The sequence below is a fragment of the Bombina bombina genome, chromosome 2, assembly GCF_027579735.1.
Source record: "Bombina bombina isolate aBomBom1 chromosome 2, aBomBom1.pri, whole genome shotgun sequence".
Taxonomy (NCBI): Eukaryota; Metazoa; Chordata; class Amphibia; order Anura; family Bombinatoridae; genus Bombina; species Bombina bombina.
The window spans coordinates 1017854920-1017871546 of NC_069500.1; the positions used below are offsets into that span (position 1 = coordinate 1017854920).

The 16627-nt window shown below is 42.1% G+C and overlaps 1 protein-coding gene across 1 annotated transcript in view; it reads right to left on the minus strand.

The window, feature by feature from the left end:
* Positions 1-16627, minus strand: part of PRDM5 (PR/SET domain 5) — a 492849-nt gene that overhangs the window by 264063 nt on the left and 212159 nt on the right. The window contains exon 9 of the mRNA XM_053703603.1: positions 15533-15617. Coding sequence (XP_053559578.1) covers positions 15533-15617 — 85 coding nt within the window. The remainder of the gene's footprint in view (positions 1-15532; positions 15618-16627) is intronic.

Genomic DNA, 16627 nt, shown 5'->3' on the forward strand with positions numbered 1-16627 from the left:
TGTTGAGAGTTGCAAGAGAATGACTGGATATGGAAGTTAGGGGAGGAGCTATATAACAGCTCTGCTGTGGGTGTCCTCTTGCAACTTCCTGTTGGGAATGAGAATATCCCACAAGTAATGGATGATCCGTGGACTGGATACACCTTACAAGAGAAATAGATCAATCAAACATACTAAGGGAATTTCTGGTCACATAGGACAAAGAAGCAATCCTCCTTTCAAACTCCATTGCAGCATTAAAGGGAGAGTCTAATCAAAAATAAACTTTCATGATTCAGATATGAAATGCAATTTTAAACAACTTTCCAATTTACTTCTATCATCAAATTTGCTTTGTTCTTTTGGTATTCTTTATTGAAAGAAAAACCTAGGTAGACTCATATGCTAATCCTAAGTCATTGGAGGCCACATCTTATCTCAGTACATTTTGACAGTTTTTTCACAGCTAGGCAGCGCTAGTTCATGTGTATCATATAGGTAACATTGTGCTCACTCCCGTGGAGTTATTTATGAGTCAGCACTGATTGGCTACAATGCAAGTCTGTCAAAAGAACTGAAATAAGGGGGCAGTCTGTAGAGGCTTAGATACAAGTCAATTACACATGTAAAAAGTATATTATTTTAACCGTGTTGGTTATGCAATGGGATAAATGGATTATCTATCTTTTTATAATAAACATTCTGGAGTAGACTGTCCCTTTAACGATTTTTCAAAAAGGTAATGTCACAAAACATTACCATTCTATGATATATCTGGTAAACACTACTGAAACACTGAATCACTGAAAATATGCTATTCTATCTTTAAAAACCAGATAAAAAAAAAAAACATCAAGAGATCTTTATGTCCAGCTTTCCCACCCTTTAATATGTAGCACAACTACATTAAACATTGTGAGACTATTACTTAAGAAACTCATTTCTAACTGTCCATAACTTAAAGGGACAGTATATACCAATTGTCATATAACTGCATGTAATAGACACTACTATAAAGAATAATATGCACAGATACTGATATAAAAATCCAGCATTTAAAAACTTACTTAGGGGCTCCCAGTTTAGCACTGTTGAAAAGTAAATTTATGCTTACCTGATAAATTAATTTCTTCTATGGTACGACGAGTCCACGGATTCATCCTTTACTTGTGTGATATTATCCTCCTGCTAACAGGAAGTGGCAAAGAGCACCACAGTAGAGCTGTCTATATAGCTCCTCCCTCAGTTCCACCACCCAGTCATTCGACCAAAGGTACAGGAAGAAAAAGGAGAAACTACAAGGTGCAGAGGTGACTGAAGTTTAAAATCAAAAAAATATAATCTGTCTTAAAATGACAGGGTAAGCATAAATTTACTTTTCTTCTATAAGGTACGACGAGTCCACAGATTCATCCTTTACTTGTGGGATACAATACCAAAGCTACAGGAAACGGATGAACGGGAGGGACAAGACAGATGGTTAAACAGAAGGCACCACTGCTTGAAGAACTTTTTTTCCCAAAAATAGCCTCCGAAGAAGCAAAAGTATCAAATTTGTAAAAGGTATGAAGCGAAGACCAAGTTGCAGCCTTACAAATCTTTTCAACAGAAGCATAATTTTTAATAAGCCCAAGTGGAAGCCACCGCTCTAGTAGCGTGAGCTGTAATCCTTTCAGGAGGTTGCTGTTTAGCAGTCTCGTATGCCAAACGGATGATGCTTTTCAGCCAAAAAGAAAGAGAGGTAGCCATAGCTTTTTGACCTCTACGTTTTCCAGAATAGACAACAAACAAAGAAGATGTTTGAAGGAAATCTTTGGTTGCTTGCAAGTAAAACTTCAAAGCACGAACCACGTCCATGTTGTGCAACAAACGCTCCTTCTTAGAGGAAGGATTAGGACACAGAGAAGGAACAACAATTTCCTGATTGATATTTCTATTAGTAACAACCTTAGGAAGGAATCCAGGTTTGGTACGCAAAACCACCTTATCAGTATGGAAAACAAGATAAGGCGAGTCGCATTGCAATGCAGATAGTTCAGAAACTCTTCGAGCCGAAGAGATAGCAACTAAAAACAGAACTTTCCAAGATAGAAGCTTAATATCTATGGAATGCATAGGTTCAAACGGAACCCTTGAAGAACTTTAAGAACTAAATTCAAACTCCATGGCGGAGCAACAGGTTTAAACACAGGCTTGATTCTAACTAAAGCCTGACAGAACGACTGAACGTCTGGAACATCTGCCAGACGCTTGTGCAGTAGAATTGATAAAGCAGATATCTGTCCCTTTAAGGAACTAGCTGATAGCCCCTTCTCCAATCCTTCTTGGAGTAAAGGACAAAATCCTAGGAATCCTGATCTTACTCCATGAGTAGCATTTGGATTTGCACCAATAAAGATAATTACGCTATATCTTATGATACATTTTCCTAGTGACAGGCTTTCGAGCTTGAATCAAGGTATCTATGACCGACTCAGAGAAACCCCGCTTAGATGAAATCAAGCGTTCAATCTCCAAGCAGTCAGCCGCAGAGAAACTAGATTTAGATGCTGGAACGGACCTTGAATCCGAAGATCCTGTCTCAGTGGCAGAGTCCATGGTGGAAGAGATGGCATGTCCACCAGGTCTGCATACCAAGTCCTGCGTGGCCACGCAGGTGCTATCAAAATCACCAAAGCTCTCTCCTGTTTGATTCTGGCAATCAAACGAGGAAGGAGAGGAAATGGTTGAAACACATAATCCAGGTTGAACAACCAGGGTACTGCTAGAGCATCTATCAGTACTTCCTGAGGATCCCTTGACCTGGACCCGTAACAAGGAAGTTTGGCGTTCTGACGAGACGCCATCAGATCCAATTCTGGTGTGCCCCATTGCTGAATCAATTGTGCAAACACCTCCGGATGGAGTTCCCACTCCCCTGGATGAAAAGTCTGACAACTTAGAAAATCCGCTTCCCAGTTCTCCACTCCTGGGATATAGATTGCTGATAGATGGCAAGAGTGAGTCTCTGCCCATCAAATTATTTTGGTAATCTCTATCATCGCTAGAGAACGGTTTGTTCCCCCATGATGATTGATATATGCTACCGTTGTGATATTGTCCGACTGGAATCTTATGAATGTGGCCGAAGCCAGCTGAGGCCACGCCTGAAGTGCGTTGAATGTCGCTCTCAGTTCTAGAATATTGATCAGGAGGAGAGCCTCCTCCTGAGTCCACAAACCCTGTGTTTTCAGGGAATTCCAGACTGCACCCCAGCCTAATAGGCTGGTGTCCAACGTCACTATGACCCATGCTGGCCTGCGGAAACACATTCCCTGGGACAGATGATCCTGTGACAACCACCAAAGAAGAGAGTCTCTGGTCTCTTGATCCAGATTTATCTGAGGAGATAAATCTGCATAATCCCCATTCCACTGTTTGAGCATGCATAGTTGCAGTGGTCTGAGATGCAAGCGAGCAAACGGAACTATGTCCATTGCCACTACCATTAGCCCGATTACCTCCATACACTGAGCCACTGACGGCCGAGGAATGGAATGAAGAGCTTGGCAGGTGGTTAAAATCTTTGATTTCCTGACCTCCGTCAGAAAAATTTTCATGTCCACCGAATCTATCAGAGTTACCAGGAATGGAACTCTTGTGAGAGGGATAAGTGAACTCTTTTTTTACGTTCACCTTCCACCCGTGAGATCTTAGAAAAGCCAACACGATGTCCGTGTGAGACTTGGCTCATTGGTAAGTCGACGCCTGAATTAAGATATCATCCAGATAAGGTGCCACTGCTATGCCCCGTGGCCTTAGAACCGCCAGAAGGGACCCTAGCACCTTTGTGAAAATTCTGGGAGCTGTGGCCAACCCGAAGGGAAAAGCCACAAACTGGTAATGCTTGTCCAGAAAGGCGAACCTGAGGAACTGGTGATGATCTTTGTGGATAGGGATGTGTAGATACGCATCCTTTAAGTCCATGGTGGTCATATATTAACCCTCCTGGATCATTGGTAAAATAGTCCGAATGGTCTCCATCTTGAAGGATGGGATTCTAAAGAATTTGTTTAGGATCTTGAGATCTAAAATTGGTCTGAAGGTTCCCTCTTTTTTGGGAACCACAAACAGATTGGAGTAGAACCCCTGCCCCTGTTCTGTTTTTGGAACTGGGCAGATCACTCCCATGGTATATAGGTCTTCTACACAGCATGAGAACGCCTCTCTTTTTGTCTGATTTACAGACAATTGAGAAAGATGGAATCTCCCCCTTGGAGGAGAATCTTTGAAATCTAGAAGATACCCCTGGGTTACGATTTCTAAAGCCCAGGAGTCCTGAACGTCTCTTGCCCAAGCCTGAGCAAAGAGAGAAAGTCTGCCCCCTACTAGATCCGGTCCCGGATCGGGGGCTACCCCTTCATGCTGTCTTGGTGGCAGCAGCGGGCTTCTTGGCCTGTTTACCCTTGTTCCAAGTCTGGTTAGGTCTCCAGACTGACTTGGATTGAGCTAAATTCCCCTCTTGCTTTGCAGCAGGGGAAGAGGTAGAGGGACCACCTTTGAAGTTTTGAAAGGAATGAAAATTATTTTGTTTGGTCCTCATCTTATTTGTCTTATCCTGAGGAAGGGCATGGCCTTTCCCTCCAGTGATGTCTGAAATGATCTCTTTCAGTCTTACCCTTGAAAGGGATGGCTAAAAGCTTAGATTTTGATGACACATCAGCAGACCAGGACTTAAGCCATAACGCTCTACGCGCTAAAATGGCAAAACCTGAATTCTTTGCCGCTAATTTAGCCAGTTGAAAAGCGGCATCTGTAATGAAAGAATTAGCTAGCTTGAGAGCCCTAATTCTATCCAGAATATCATCTAATGGGGTCTCAACCTGAAGAGCCTCCTCCAGAGCCTCAAACCAAAAAGCAGCTGCAGTAGTTACAGGAACAATGCACGCTTTAGGTTGGAGAAGAAAACCCTGATGAACAAATATTTTCTTTAGGAGACCTTCTAATTTTTTATTCATAGGATCTCTGAAAGCACAACTGTCCTCAATAGGTATAGTTATACGCTTAGCCAGGGTAGAAATAGCTCCCTCCACCTTAGGGACCGTCTGCCACGAGTCCCGCATGGTGTCTGATATGGTAAACATTTTCTTAAAAGTAGGAGGGGGAGCGAACGGAATACCTGGTCTATCCCACTCTTTAGTAACAATGTCCGAAATCCTCTTAGGGACCGGAAAAACATCAGTGTAGGCAGGAACCTCTAGAAATCTGTCCATTTTACACAATTTCTCTGGAACTACAATAGGGTCACAATCATCCAGAGTCGCTAAAACCTCCCTGAGCAATAAGTGGAGGTGTTCTAGTTTAAATTTAAAAGCCGTCATATCTGAGTCTGTCTGAGGGAACATCTTTCCTGAATCAGAAATCTCTCCCTCAGACAGCAAATCCCTCACCCCCAACTCAGAACATTGTGAGGGTACATCGGATATGGCTAATAAAGCGTCAGAGGGCTCAGCATTTGTTCTCACATCAGACCTACTGCGCTTCCCCTGCAACCCAGGCAGCTTAGATAAAACCTCTGTGAGGGTAGTATTCATAACTGCGGCCATATCTTGCAGGGTGAAAGAATTAGGAGCACTAGAAGTACTTGGTGTTGCTTGTGCGGGCGTTAATGGTTAATGGTTGTGAGAATTAGATGGCATAACCTGATTCCCTTCTGACTGAGAATCATCCTGCGACATACTTTTAGTAGCTAAAATATGTTCTTTGCAATTTATTGACCTTTCAGTGCATGAGGGACACATTCTAAGTGGGGGTTCCACAATGGCTTCTAAACATATTGAACAATGACTTTCCTCAATGTCAGATATGTTGAACAGGCTAGTAATGACTACAAACAAGCATGAAAACACTTTATTTAGTGAAAAAAATAACAATCTTAAAAAACGGTACTGCGCCATAAGAGAAAAAAAAGCATACACGTTCTGCAAAACTACTTTAAAATGCATCAAATTTTTCAAATTTTTTATAGCAGACTCAATATGTGTAGTTAAGTTTGCCCCACAAGGAAATTTAACATTTAATCCTTTAATGTGCAAACCGGATTGAAATAAGGCCTAAATCCGGAAAAAACACCCCCAGCACCTTGCCACAGCCCTGCTGTGGCACCTACCTGCCCTCAGGGATGGTAAATATGGGGTTAAAGCTTCGATTTGGCCCAAAACATCCACAAGGGCCCTCAGGAGTTGGAGCTTGCTGCTTGCCGAGTGAAAACAACTGCGCATCTGAGGCGCGAAAATAGGCCCCGCCCATCTCACTCGATGTCTCCACAGCTTCAAAGAACCGCACCAGAGCGGTTTTAAACTAGCCATGTGGGTTCTGAGACCCAAAAATAAGCCAAGTGTACCCTCAATAAAGTTTGCCCAAAAAACGTTAACAGCACTTCCAGTTCATAAAAACTTTTGCCCACAAACATTCAAAACTCAGTGTCAACCATTTTTTAATTAGCCCCTTCTGCAAGCTTAGTAATGCCTTTCTATAGCTCTTAGGATTACTGCTTACCCTTACCCTCATGGGGATACTGTCAGCCTTTCTGAAATACACAGTCTCTCCAGAAAAAATGACTGAACATACCTCACTGCTATAAAGCATGAAAACGTTCCTCACACTGAAGTTTCTTGTACCCCTTAGCCTCTGTGGGAACAGCACTGGATCTTAGTTACAAATGCTAAGATCATCATCCTCCAGGCAGAAGTCTTCATCCATCTGCTGCCTGAGAGTAAATAGTACACACCGGTACCATTTAAAATAAAAAAAACTCTTGCTTGAAGAAATAAAAAACTAATATTTTATCACCTCTTTCACTTTACCCTTCCTAGTACTTAGAGTAGGCAAAGAGAATGACTGGGGGGTGGAGCTGAGGGAGGAGCTATATAGACAGCACTACTGTGGTGCTCTTTGCCACTTCCTGTTAGCAGGAGGATAATATCCCACAAGTAAAGGATGAATCCGTGGACTCGTCGTACCTTATAGAAAAAAAGGTTACTGGAACACCCACTGCAAGTGGGAAATAGCAGACACTCCCCCCTCCCCCTTCCTTTGCATATGAAAAGACCGGTTACACAAACAGAAGCAAGCTGGAGTAGGTATACGTCAGTATTCTCCTAAAATGTTGGGGCTTGGTCAGGAGTCTGAAAATCAGAGCAATGTTATTTAAAAATAGGCAAAAATATCCATAAAATTTAAAAAAAAAAAAATGTATGGGCTATATAAATAGATCATCTACATCTACATGGCTCATCTAGTGTATAATGTCCCTTTAACTCAGCAGTGGAGATAAGATACCACTCTTTTAAACCAAGGGAAACCTAGTCTTCAAAATGGTGATGCCCATTACTTATAACTTAAAAATGACACCTGTATTATTCACTGGCTAATCTTTGGTTTTAATACATCATACTGTTTAGCATTTGTTTAGTGTTTAATGTCCTATTACACATACGTAGGTACATAAATTAAATACAATACTGCGTCCCGCCTTGCTAGTGAGTTGGGGGAAAATCTGTCCTTCATTCCCCACATCCAACTGCTCTCTTCATCCTGCCGCAGCCACCTACGCAATATCTCCAAAATGTGTCCATTTCTGAGTGCTGAAAATACTAAACAGCTAATAAACTCCCTGGTAATTTCCCGACTTGACTACTGTAACAACTTACTAACTGGCCTCCCTCTCTCCCACCTCTCTCCCCTCCAATCCATCCTAAATGCATTTGCCAGGCTAATCCACCTCTCTTGACGCTCTGTTTCTGCTGCACCTCTCTGTGAGTCCCTTCACTGGCTCCCCATTCACAACAGAGTTAAATTCAAAATTCTCACCCTGACCTACAAAGCCCTCACCAATGCTGCTCCACCCTACCTGTCCTCACTCATCAACAAATATACTCCTGCCCGTCCCCTAAGATCCAACAATGACCTGCTTCTTGCGTCCTCTACCATCACCTCCTCTCATGCTAGACTACAGGACTTCTCTCCTGTGGCACCAACCCTCTGGAACGCACTTCCTCGAGCTGTCAGACTTGCCCCTAACCTCTCCTCCTTTAAACGCTCCCTAAAGGCCTTTTTGTTCAGGGAAGCTTATCACCCGACTTATTAACAAACTAATTTTGCTTAACTAACAGTTGCCCTCTATCTCCTCACTAATATCATTCTCACCTTTGCAGTCCCCACCTCCTGTTTTCCATCCTCCTACCCATCTAGATTGTAAGTTCCCACGGGAATAGGGCCCTCAATTCCCCCTGTATTTGTCTGTAAAAATGTTGTCTTTTATTGTATTGTTTCTCTATTGTACTGTTATCCTTGTACCCATGGGCAGCGCTGCAGAATCTGTCGGCGCTTTATAAATAAAGAATAATAATAATTATTGTTAGCTTTGGAAAAGGAATTATATAAAATGGTTTAACAGGAAAACATTGCTCGTTACCACAAGCATCTTTTGTCTGATCATGTTTATCTTTAAAGGGGCACCAAAGTCAAAATTAAACTTTCATTATTCAGATAGAGCATGCAATTTTAACCACTTTCCAATTCTCTACTATTATCTAAATGTGCACAATCTTTTTATATGCACACTTACTGAGGCACCAGCTCCTATTGAGCAAGAATTCAGAGCATATAAATATATGCATTTTGTGATTGGCTAATGGATGTCACATGATACAGTTGGAGGAAAAAACAGAATTTATGTTTACCTGATAAATTACTTTCTCCAACGGTGTGTCCGGTCCACGGCGTCATCCTTACTTGTGGGATATTCTCTTCCCCAACAGGAAATGGCAAAGAGCCCAGCAAAGCTGGTCACATGATCCCTCCTAGGCTCCGCCTACCCCAGTCATTCGACCGACGTTAAGGAGGAATATTTGCATAGGAGAAACCATATGGTACCGTGGTGACTGTAGTTAAAGAAAATAAATTATCAGACCTGATTAAAAAAACCAGGGCGGGCCGTGGACCGGACACACCGTTGGAGAAAGTAATTTATCAGGTAAACATAAATTCTGTTTTCTCCAACATAGGTGTGTCCGGTCCACGGCGTCATCCTTACTTGTGGGAACCAATACCAAAGCTTTAGGACACGGATGAAGGGAGGGAGCAAATCAGGTCACCTAAATGGAAGGCACCACGGCTTGCAAAACCTTTCTCCCAAAAATAGCCTCAGAAGAAGCAAAAGTATCAAACTTGTAAAATTTGGTAAAAGTGTGCAGTGAAGACCAAGTCGCTGCCCTACATATCTGGTCAACAGAAGCCTCGTTCTTGAAGGCCCATGTGGAAGCCACAGCCCTAGTGGAATGAGCCGTGATTCTTTCGGGAGGCTGCCGTCCGGCAGTCTCGTAAGCCAATCTGATGATGCTTTTAATCCAAAAAGAGAGAGAGGTAGAAGTTGCTTTTTGACCTCTCCTTTTACCGGAATAAACAACAAACAAGGAAGATGTTTGTCTAAAATCCTTTGTAGCATCTAAATAGAATTTTAGAGCGCGAACAACATCCAAATTGTGCAACAAACGTTCCTTCTTTGAAACTGGTTTCGGACACAGAGAAGGTACGATAATCTCCTGGTTAATGTTTTTGTTAGAAACAACTTTTGGAAGAAAACCAGGTTTAGTACGTAAAACCACCTTATCTGCATGGAACACCAGATAAGGAGGAGAACACTGCAGAGCAGATAATTCTGAAACTCTTCTAGCAGAAGAGATTGCAACTAAAAACAAAACTTTCCAAGATAATAACTTAATATCAACGGAATGTAAGGGTTCAAACGGAACCCCCTGAAGAACTGAAAGAACTAAGTTGAGACTCCAAGGAGGAGTCAAAGGTTTGTAAACAGGCTTAATTCTAACTAGAGCCTGAACAAAGGCTTGAACATCTGGCACAGCTGCCAGCTTTTTGTGAAGTAACACAGACAAGGCAGAAATCTGTCCCTTCAGGGAACTAGCAGATAATCCTTTTTCCAATCCTTCTTGAAGGAAGGATAGAATCTTAGGAATCTTAACCTTGTCCCAAGGGAATCCTTTAGATTCACACCAACAGATATATTTTTTCCAAATTTTGTGGTAAATCTTTCTAGTTACAGGCTTTCTGGCCTGAACAAGAGTATCGATAACAGAATCTGAGAACCCTCGCTTGGATAAGATCAAGCGTTCAATCTCCAAGCAGTCAGCTGGAGTGAAACCAGATTCGGATGTTCGAACGGACCCTGAACAAGAAGGTCTCGTCTCAAAGGTAGCTTCCAAGGTGGAGCCGATGACATATTCACAAGATCTGCATACCAAGTCCTGCGTGGCCACGCAGGAGCTATCAAGATCACCGACGCCCTCTCCTGATTGATCCTGGCTACCAGCCTGGGGATGAGAGGAAACGGCGGGAACACATAAGCTAGTTTGAAGGTCCAAGGTGCTACTAGTGCATCCACTAGATCCGCCTTGGGATCCCTGGATCTGGACCCGTAGCAAGGAACTTTGAAGTTCTGACGAGAGGCCATCAGATCCATGTCTGGAATGCCCCACAGCTGAGTGACTTGGGCAAAGATTTCCGGATGGAGTTCCCACTCCCCCGGATGCAATGTCTGACGACTCAGAAAATCCGCTTCCCAATTTTCCACTCCTGGGATGTGGATAGCAGACAGGTGGCAGGAGTGAGACTCCGCCCATAGAATGATTTTGGTCACTTCTTCCATCGCTAGGGAACTCCTTGTTCCCCCCTGATGGTTGATGTACGCAACAGTTGTCATGTTGTCTGATTGAAACCGTATGAACTTGGCCCTCGCTAGCTGAGGCCAAGCCTTGAGAGCATTGAATATCGCTCTCAGTTCCAGAATATTTATCGGTAGAAGAGATTCTTCCCGAGACCAAAGACCCTGAGCTTTCAGGGATCCCCAGACCGCGCCCCAGCCCATCAGACTGGCGTCGGTCGTGACGATGACCCACTCCGGTCTGCGGAATGTCATCCCTTGTGACAGGTTGTCCAGGGACAGCCACCAACGGAGTGAGTCTCTGGTCCTCTGATTTACTTGTATCTTCGGAGACAAGTCTGTATAGTCCCCATTCCACTGACTGAGCATGCACAGTTGTAATGGTCTTAGATGAATGCGCGCAAAAGGAACTATGTCCATTGCCGCTACCATCAAACCGATCACTTCCATGCACTGCGCTATGGAAGGAAGAGGAACTGAATGAAGTATCCGACAAGAGTCTAGAAGTTTTGTTTTTCTGGCCTCTGTCAGAAAAATCCTCATTTCTAAGGAGTCTATTATTGTTCCCAAGAAGGGAACCCTTGTTGACGGAGATAGAGAACTCTTTTCCACGTTCACTTTCCATCCGTGAGATCTGAGAAAGGCCAGGACAATGTCCGTGTGAGCCTTTGCTTGAGGAAGGGACGACGCTTGAATCAGAATGTCGTCCAAGTAAGGTACTACAGCAATGCCCCTTGGTCTTAGCACAGCTAGAAGGGACCCTAGTACCTTTGTGAAAATCCTTGGAGCAGTGGCTAATCCGAAAGGAAGCGCCACGAACTGGTAATGCTTGTCCAGGAATGCGAACCTTAGGAACCGATGATGTTCCTTGTGGATAGGAATATGTAGATACGCATCCTTTAAATCCACTGTGGTCATGAATTGACCTTCCTGGATGGAAGGAAGAATAGTTCGAATGGTTTCCATCTTGAACGATGGAACCTTGAGAAACTTGTTTAAGATCTTGAGATCTAAGATTGGTCTGAACGTTCCCTCTTTTTTGGGAACTATGAACAGATTGGAGTAGAACCCCATCCCTTGTTCTCTTAATGGAACAGGATGAATCACTCCCATTTTTAACAGGTCTTCTACACAATGAAAGAATGCCTGTCTTTTTATGTGGTCTGAAGACAACTGAGACCTGTGGAACCTCCCCCTTGGGGGAAGCCCCTTGAATTCCAGAAGATAACCTTGGGAGACTATTTCTAGCGCCCAAGGATCCAGAACATCTCTTGCCCAAGCCTGAGCGAAGAGAGAGAGTCTGCCCCCCACCAGATCCGGTCCCGGATCGGGGGCCAACATTTCATGCTGTCTTGGTAGCAGTGGCAGGTTTCTTGGCCTGCTTTCCCTTGTTCCAGCCTTGCATTGGTCTCCAAGCTGGCTTGGCTTGAGAAGTATTACCCTCTTGCTTAGAGGACGTAGCACTTTGGGCTGGTCCATTTCTACGAAAGGGACGAAAATTAGGTTTATTTTTTGCCTTGAAAGGCCGATCCTGAGGAAGGGCGTGGCCCTTACCCCCAGTGATATCAGAGATAATCTCTTTCAAGTCAGGGCCAAACAGCGTTTTCCCCTTGAAAGGAATGTTAAGTAGCTTGTTCTTGGAAGACGCATCAGCTGACCAAGATTTCAACCAAAGCGCTCTGCGCGCCACAATAGCAAACCCAGAATTCTTAGCCGCTAACCTAGCCAATTGCAAAGTGGCGTCTAGGGTGAAAGAATTAGCCAATTTGAGAGCATTGATTCTGTCCATAATCTCCTCATAAGGAGGAGAATCACTATCGACCGCCTTTATCAGCTCATCGAACCAGAAACATGCGGCTGTAGCTACAGGGACAATGCATGAAATTGGTTGTAGAAGGTAACCCTGCTGAACAAACATCTTTTTAAGTAAACCTTCTAATTTTTTATCCATAGGATCTTTGAAAGCACAACTATCCTCTATGGGAATAGTGGTGCGTTTGTTTAAAGTGGAAACCGCTCCCTCGACCTTGGGGACTGTCTGCCATAAGTCCTTTCTGGGGTCGACCATAGGAAACAATTTTTTAAATATGGGGGGAGGGACGAAAGGAATACCGGGCCTTTCCCATTCCTTATTAACAATGTCCGCCACCCGCTTGGGTATAGGAAAAGCTTCTGGGAGCCCCGGGACTTCTAGGAACTTGTCCATTTTACATAGTTTCTCTGGGATGACCAACTTGTCACAATCATCCAGAGTGGATAATACCTCCTTAAGCAGAATGCGGAGATGTTCCAACTTAAATTTAAACGTAATCACATCAGGTTCAGCTTGTTGAGAAATGTTCCCTGAATCAGTAATTTCTCCCTCAGACAAAACCTCCCTGGCCCCTTCAGACTGGGTTAGGGGCCCTTCAGAACCATTATTATCAGCGTCGTCATGCTCTTCAGTATCTAAAACAGAGCAGTCGCGCTTACGCTGATAAGTGTTCATTTTGGCTAAAATGTTTTTGACAGAATTATCCATTACAGCCGTTAATTGTTGCATAGTAAGGAGTATTGGCGCGCTAGATGTACTAGGGGGCCTCCTGAGTGGGCAAGACTCGTGTAGACGAAGGAGGGAATGATGCAGTACCATGCTTACTCCCCTCACTTGAGGAATCATCTTGGGCATCATTGTCACATAAATCACATTTATTTAAATGAATGGGAATTCTGGCTTCCCCACATTCAGAACACAGTCTATCTGGTAGTTCAGACATGTTAAACAGGCATAAACTTGATAACAAAGTACAAAAAACGTTTTAAAATAAAACCGTTACTGTCGCTTTAAATTTTAAACTGAACACACTTTATTACTGCAATTGCGAAAAAACATGAAGGAATTGTTCAAAATTCACCAAATTTTCACCACAGTGTCTTAAAGCCTTAAAAGTATTTGCACACCAAATTTGGAAGCTTTAACCCTTAAAATAACGGAACCGGAGCCGTTTTTAACTTTAACCCCTTTACAGTCCCTGGTATCTGCTTTGCTGAGACCCAACCAAGCCCAAAGGGGAATACGATACCAAATGACGCCTTCAGAAGTCTTTTCTAAGTATCAGAGCTCCTCTCACATGCGACTGCATGTCATGCCTCTCAAAAACAAGTGCGCAACACCGGCGCGAAAATGAGGCTCTGCCTATGATTTGGGAAAGCCCCTAAAGAATAAGGTGTCTAAAACAGTGCCTGCCGATATTATTATATCAAAATACCCAGAATAAATGATTCCTCAAGGCTAAATATGTGTTAATAATGAATCGATTTAGCCCAGAAAAAGTCTACAGTCTTAATAAGCCCTTGTGAAGCCCTTATTTAAGATCGTAATAAACATGGCTTACCGGATCCCATAGGGAAAATGACAGCTTCCAGCATTACATCGTCTTGTTAGAATGTGTCATACCTCAAGCAGCAAGAGACTGCTCACTGTTCCCCCAACTGAAGTTAATTGCTCTCAACAGTCCTGTGTGGAACAGCCATGGATTTTAGTGACGGTTGCTAAAATCATTTTCCTCATACAAACAGAAATCTTCATCTCTTTTCTGTTTCAGAGTAAATAGTACATACCAGCACTATTTCAAAATAACAAACTCTTGATTGAATAATAAAAACTACAGTTAAACACTAAAAAACTCTAAGCCATCTCCGTGGAGATGTTGCCTGTACAACGGCAAAGAGAATGACTGGGGTAGGCGGAGCCTAGGAGGGATCATGTGACCAGCTTTGCTGGGCTCTTTGCCATTTCCTGTTGGGGAAGAGAATATCCCACAAGTAAGGATGACGCCGTGGACCGGACACACCTATGTTGGAGAAATAGACATTCAAACTAAGTGCTTTTGCATTTTCTTTTTTTATTATGCATTTACTGATTATGCTACTCCACTGTGTTTAGTGGTCCTTTGATCTGTGTGATTATATATTACATTTAGAGAGACAGTAAACACCTTCAGATTTTTGTATACAATGCTTAGTTATGCAAAATGAAACAACACAATATATTTAAATTTTGCCCCCTTCTCATGTAATCTAGCACTAATTCTCAGAATGTAAAGGCACCCTGCTGACTTTCACAGATAACTGCAAAACAGTTTACTTTATACCAGCAGTGGCTAGCTTTGTTTTAGCAGACTAAAGCACAGATTGGTTCTTCCAAATAAGACAAATGGTGAATGGAGTTTGGCTATTGAAAAACAATTGCCGTAAAAAGAATGTTAATTTGTTTTAAAACTTTTAAGACTTGGCAGATATGTTATTCTATAGCAACACAACTGAAATGTCTTGTAATTAATGTTCCTTTAAGCAACTATGAGTATCATTTGGAAGCTACAACTTATATTTGTGTAGAAAAATATTGCTGTCACATAGGTTTAGAAAGCCCTTTATGAAAAGATGAAAATTCAAATTTCTGGAAATAGAAATCTACTAATTTATTAATGTTTGTGTAATTGGTCTTCTCATATGTAGGGGGGGGGGGTCAGTTTTACTGCTTTCTCTGCCCTTTTCAGTGGGTGTCCCAGCCTAACCTCATCAACAGTGCTAAACTGGGAGCTTCTAAATACGTTTTACAAGGTTTCATACTGGATATACTATACTTGGCCAAATAAGTCTAAAAATTTGAAATGTGTCATAAGATTTTTTTTTATTACTCGTAGAAAATGCAAAAGTAATTGGAACCCAATATTTAAATTATCTGAAATTTTACATTCTAACTAACGGGTTTAAACAATATCATTCAAAAAGCAAAATTACAAAAAGTACATATTTCTTCCTTGTAAATGAGATATGCATGCAGATGTTTACCTGAGTGGGTTATCATATGCCGTCTAAGCTGGTTAGCTGAAATTAATTTCTTGTCACAATCCTGACACTCATAGATCTCATGAACCTGCAAAATGAGTGTTTAGTGATAATTAAACATTTGTAGTGTAGTTTGCAACTATCTAGTCTTGTGCTTTATCTTGCTAGATACTATAATCTTACAAAAGTGTTTTTCAAGCTCATTTACAGTTAATCCTATTATTGAATACAGGTAGCCCTCAATTTACTCCAAGATTCCTTTCGAGAAATAACAAACAAAAAAATCCATGAAAATAAAACTCATATTTGGCTAGATTACAATTGACAGCTGTTCCGCACTCCACACACGTGGCACAATGTGATTGGAGTGTTTGTGATGATGCAGATGACGTCAGTGTGCATCGTGGTAAACGCAGTTTACCGTGTATAGCTTGTTACTTTTGCCATGAAGTTTCCAGGCTGCATAACGTATGGAATAGCATTTATATGTGATGCCCTTTCTCTTTTATATGTATTTATATATAAAAATGGTCACTATGTTTTCACCTATATTGTTACTGCCATTCTGAGTCATGCTAAGTAATATTTTGTGTGTGAGACTATGTTATGATTATGAGCTTTTGTTGCTATTGCATTCATTAATTGCAGGCAGTCCTACTTGATTGTGTGATATATATCTGCACTTTCCACATTCACTTTATTCTGTCTAAAGAAGGGGTGAAGACCCCGAAATGTCACCCTTGTGAATAAACACTTTTAAAAAATCCAGTGAGTGCAAGCCATCCTTATTGTATCAATATCAATTTGCTTACACCCTGGTGGATGAACCTGGAGTGAGAGTGCGCTTCTCCTACATATATCTACAATAGTATTCATACACATATAAACATGTAAATATATATATATATATATACAGGTGGCCCTCGGTTTACAACGGTTCAATTTACACCGTTTCAGAATAACAACCTTTTTTTTCAGTCATGTGACTGTTATTGAAAAGCATTGAGAAACAGTGCATTGATTAAAATAGCCAGTAGGTGGAGCTGTCCGCTTGTGTTGCAGCAAAGATATGCAAGCCAAGCAAGCTGAAATTAATCA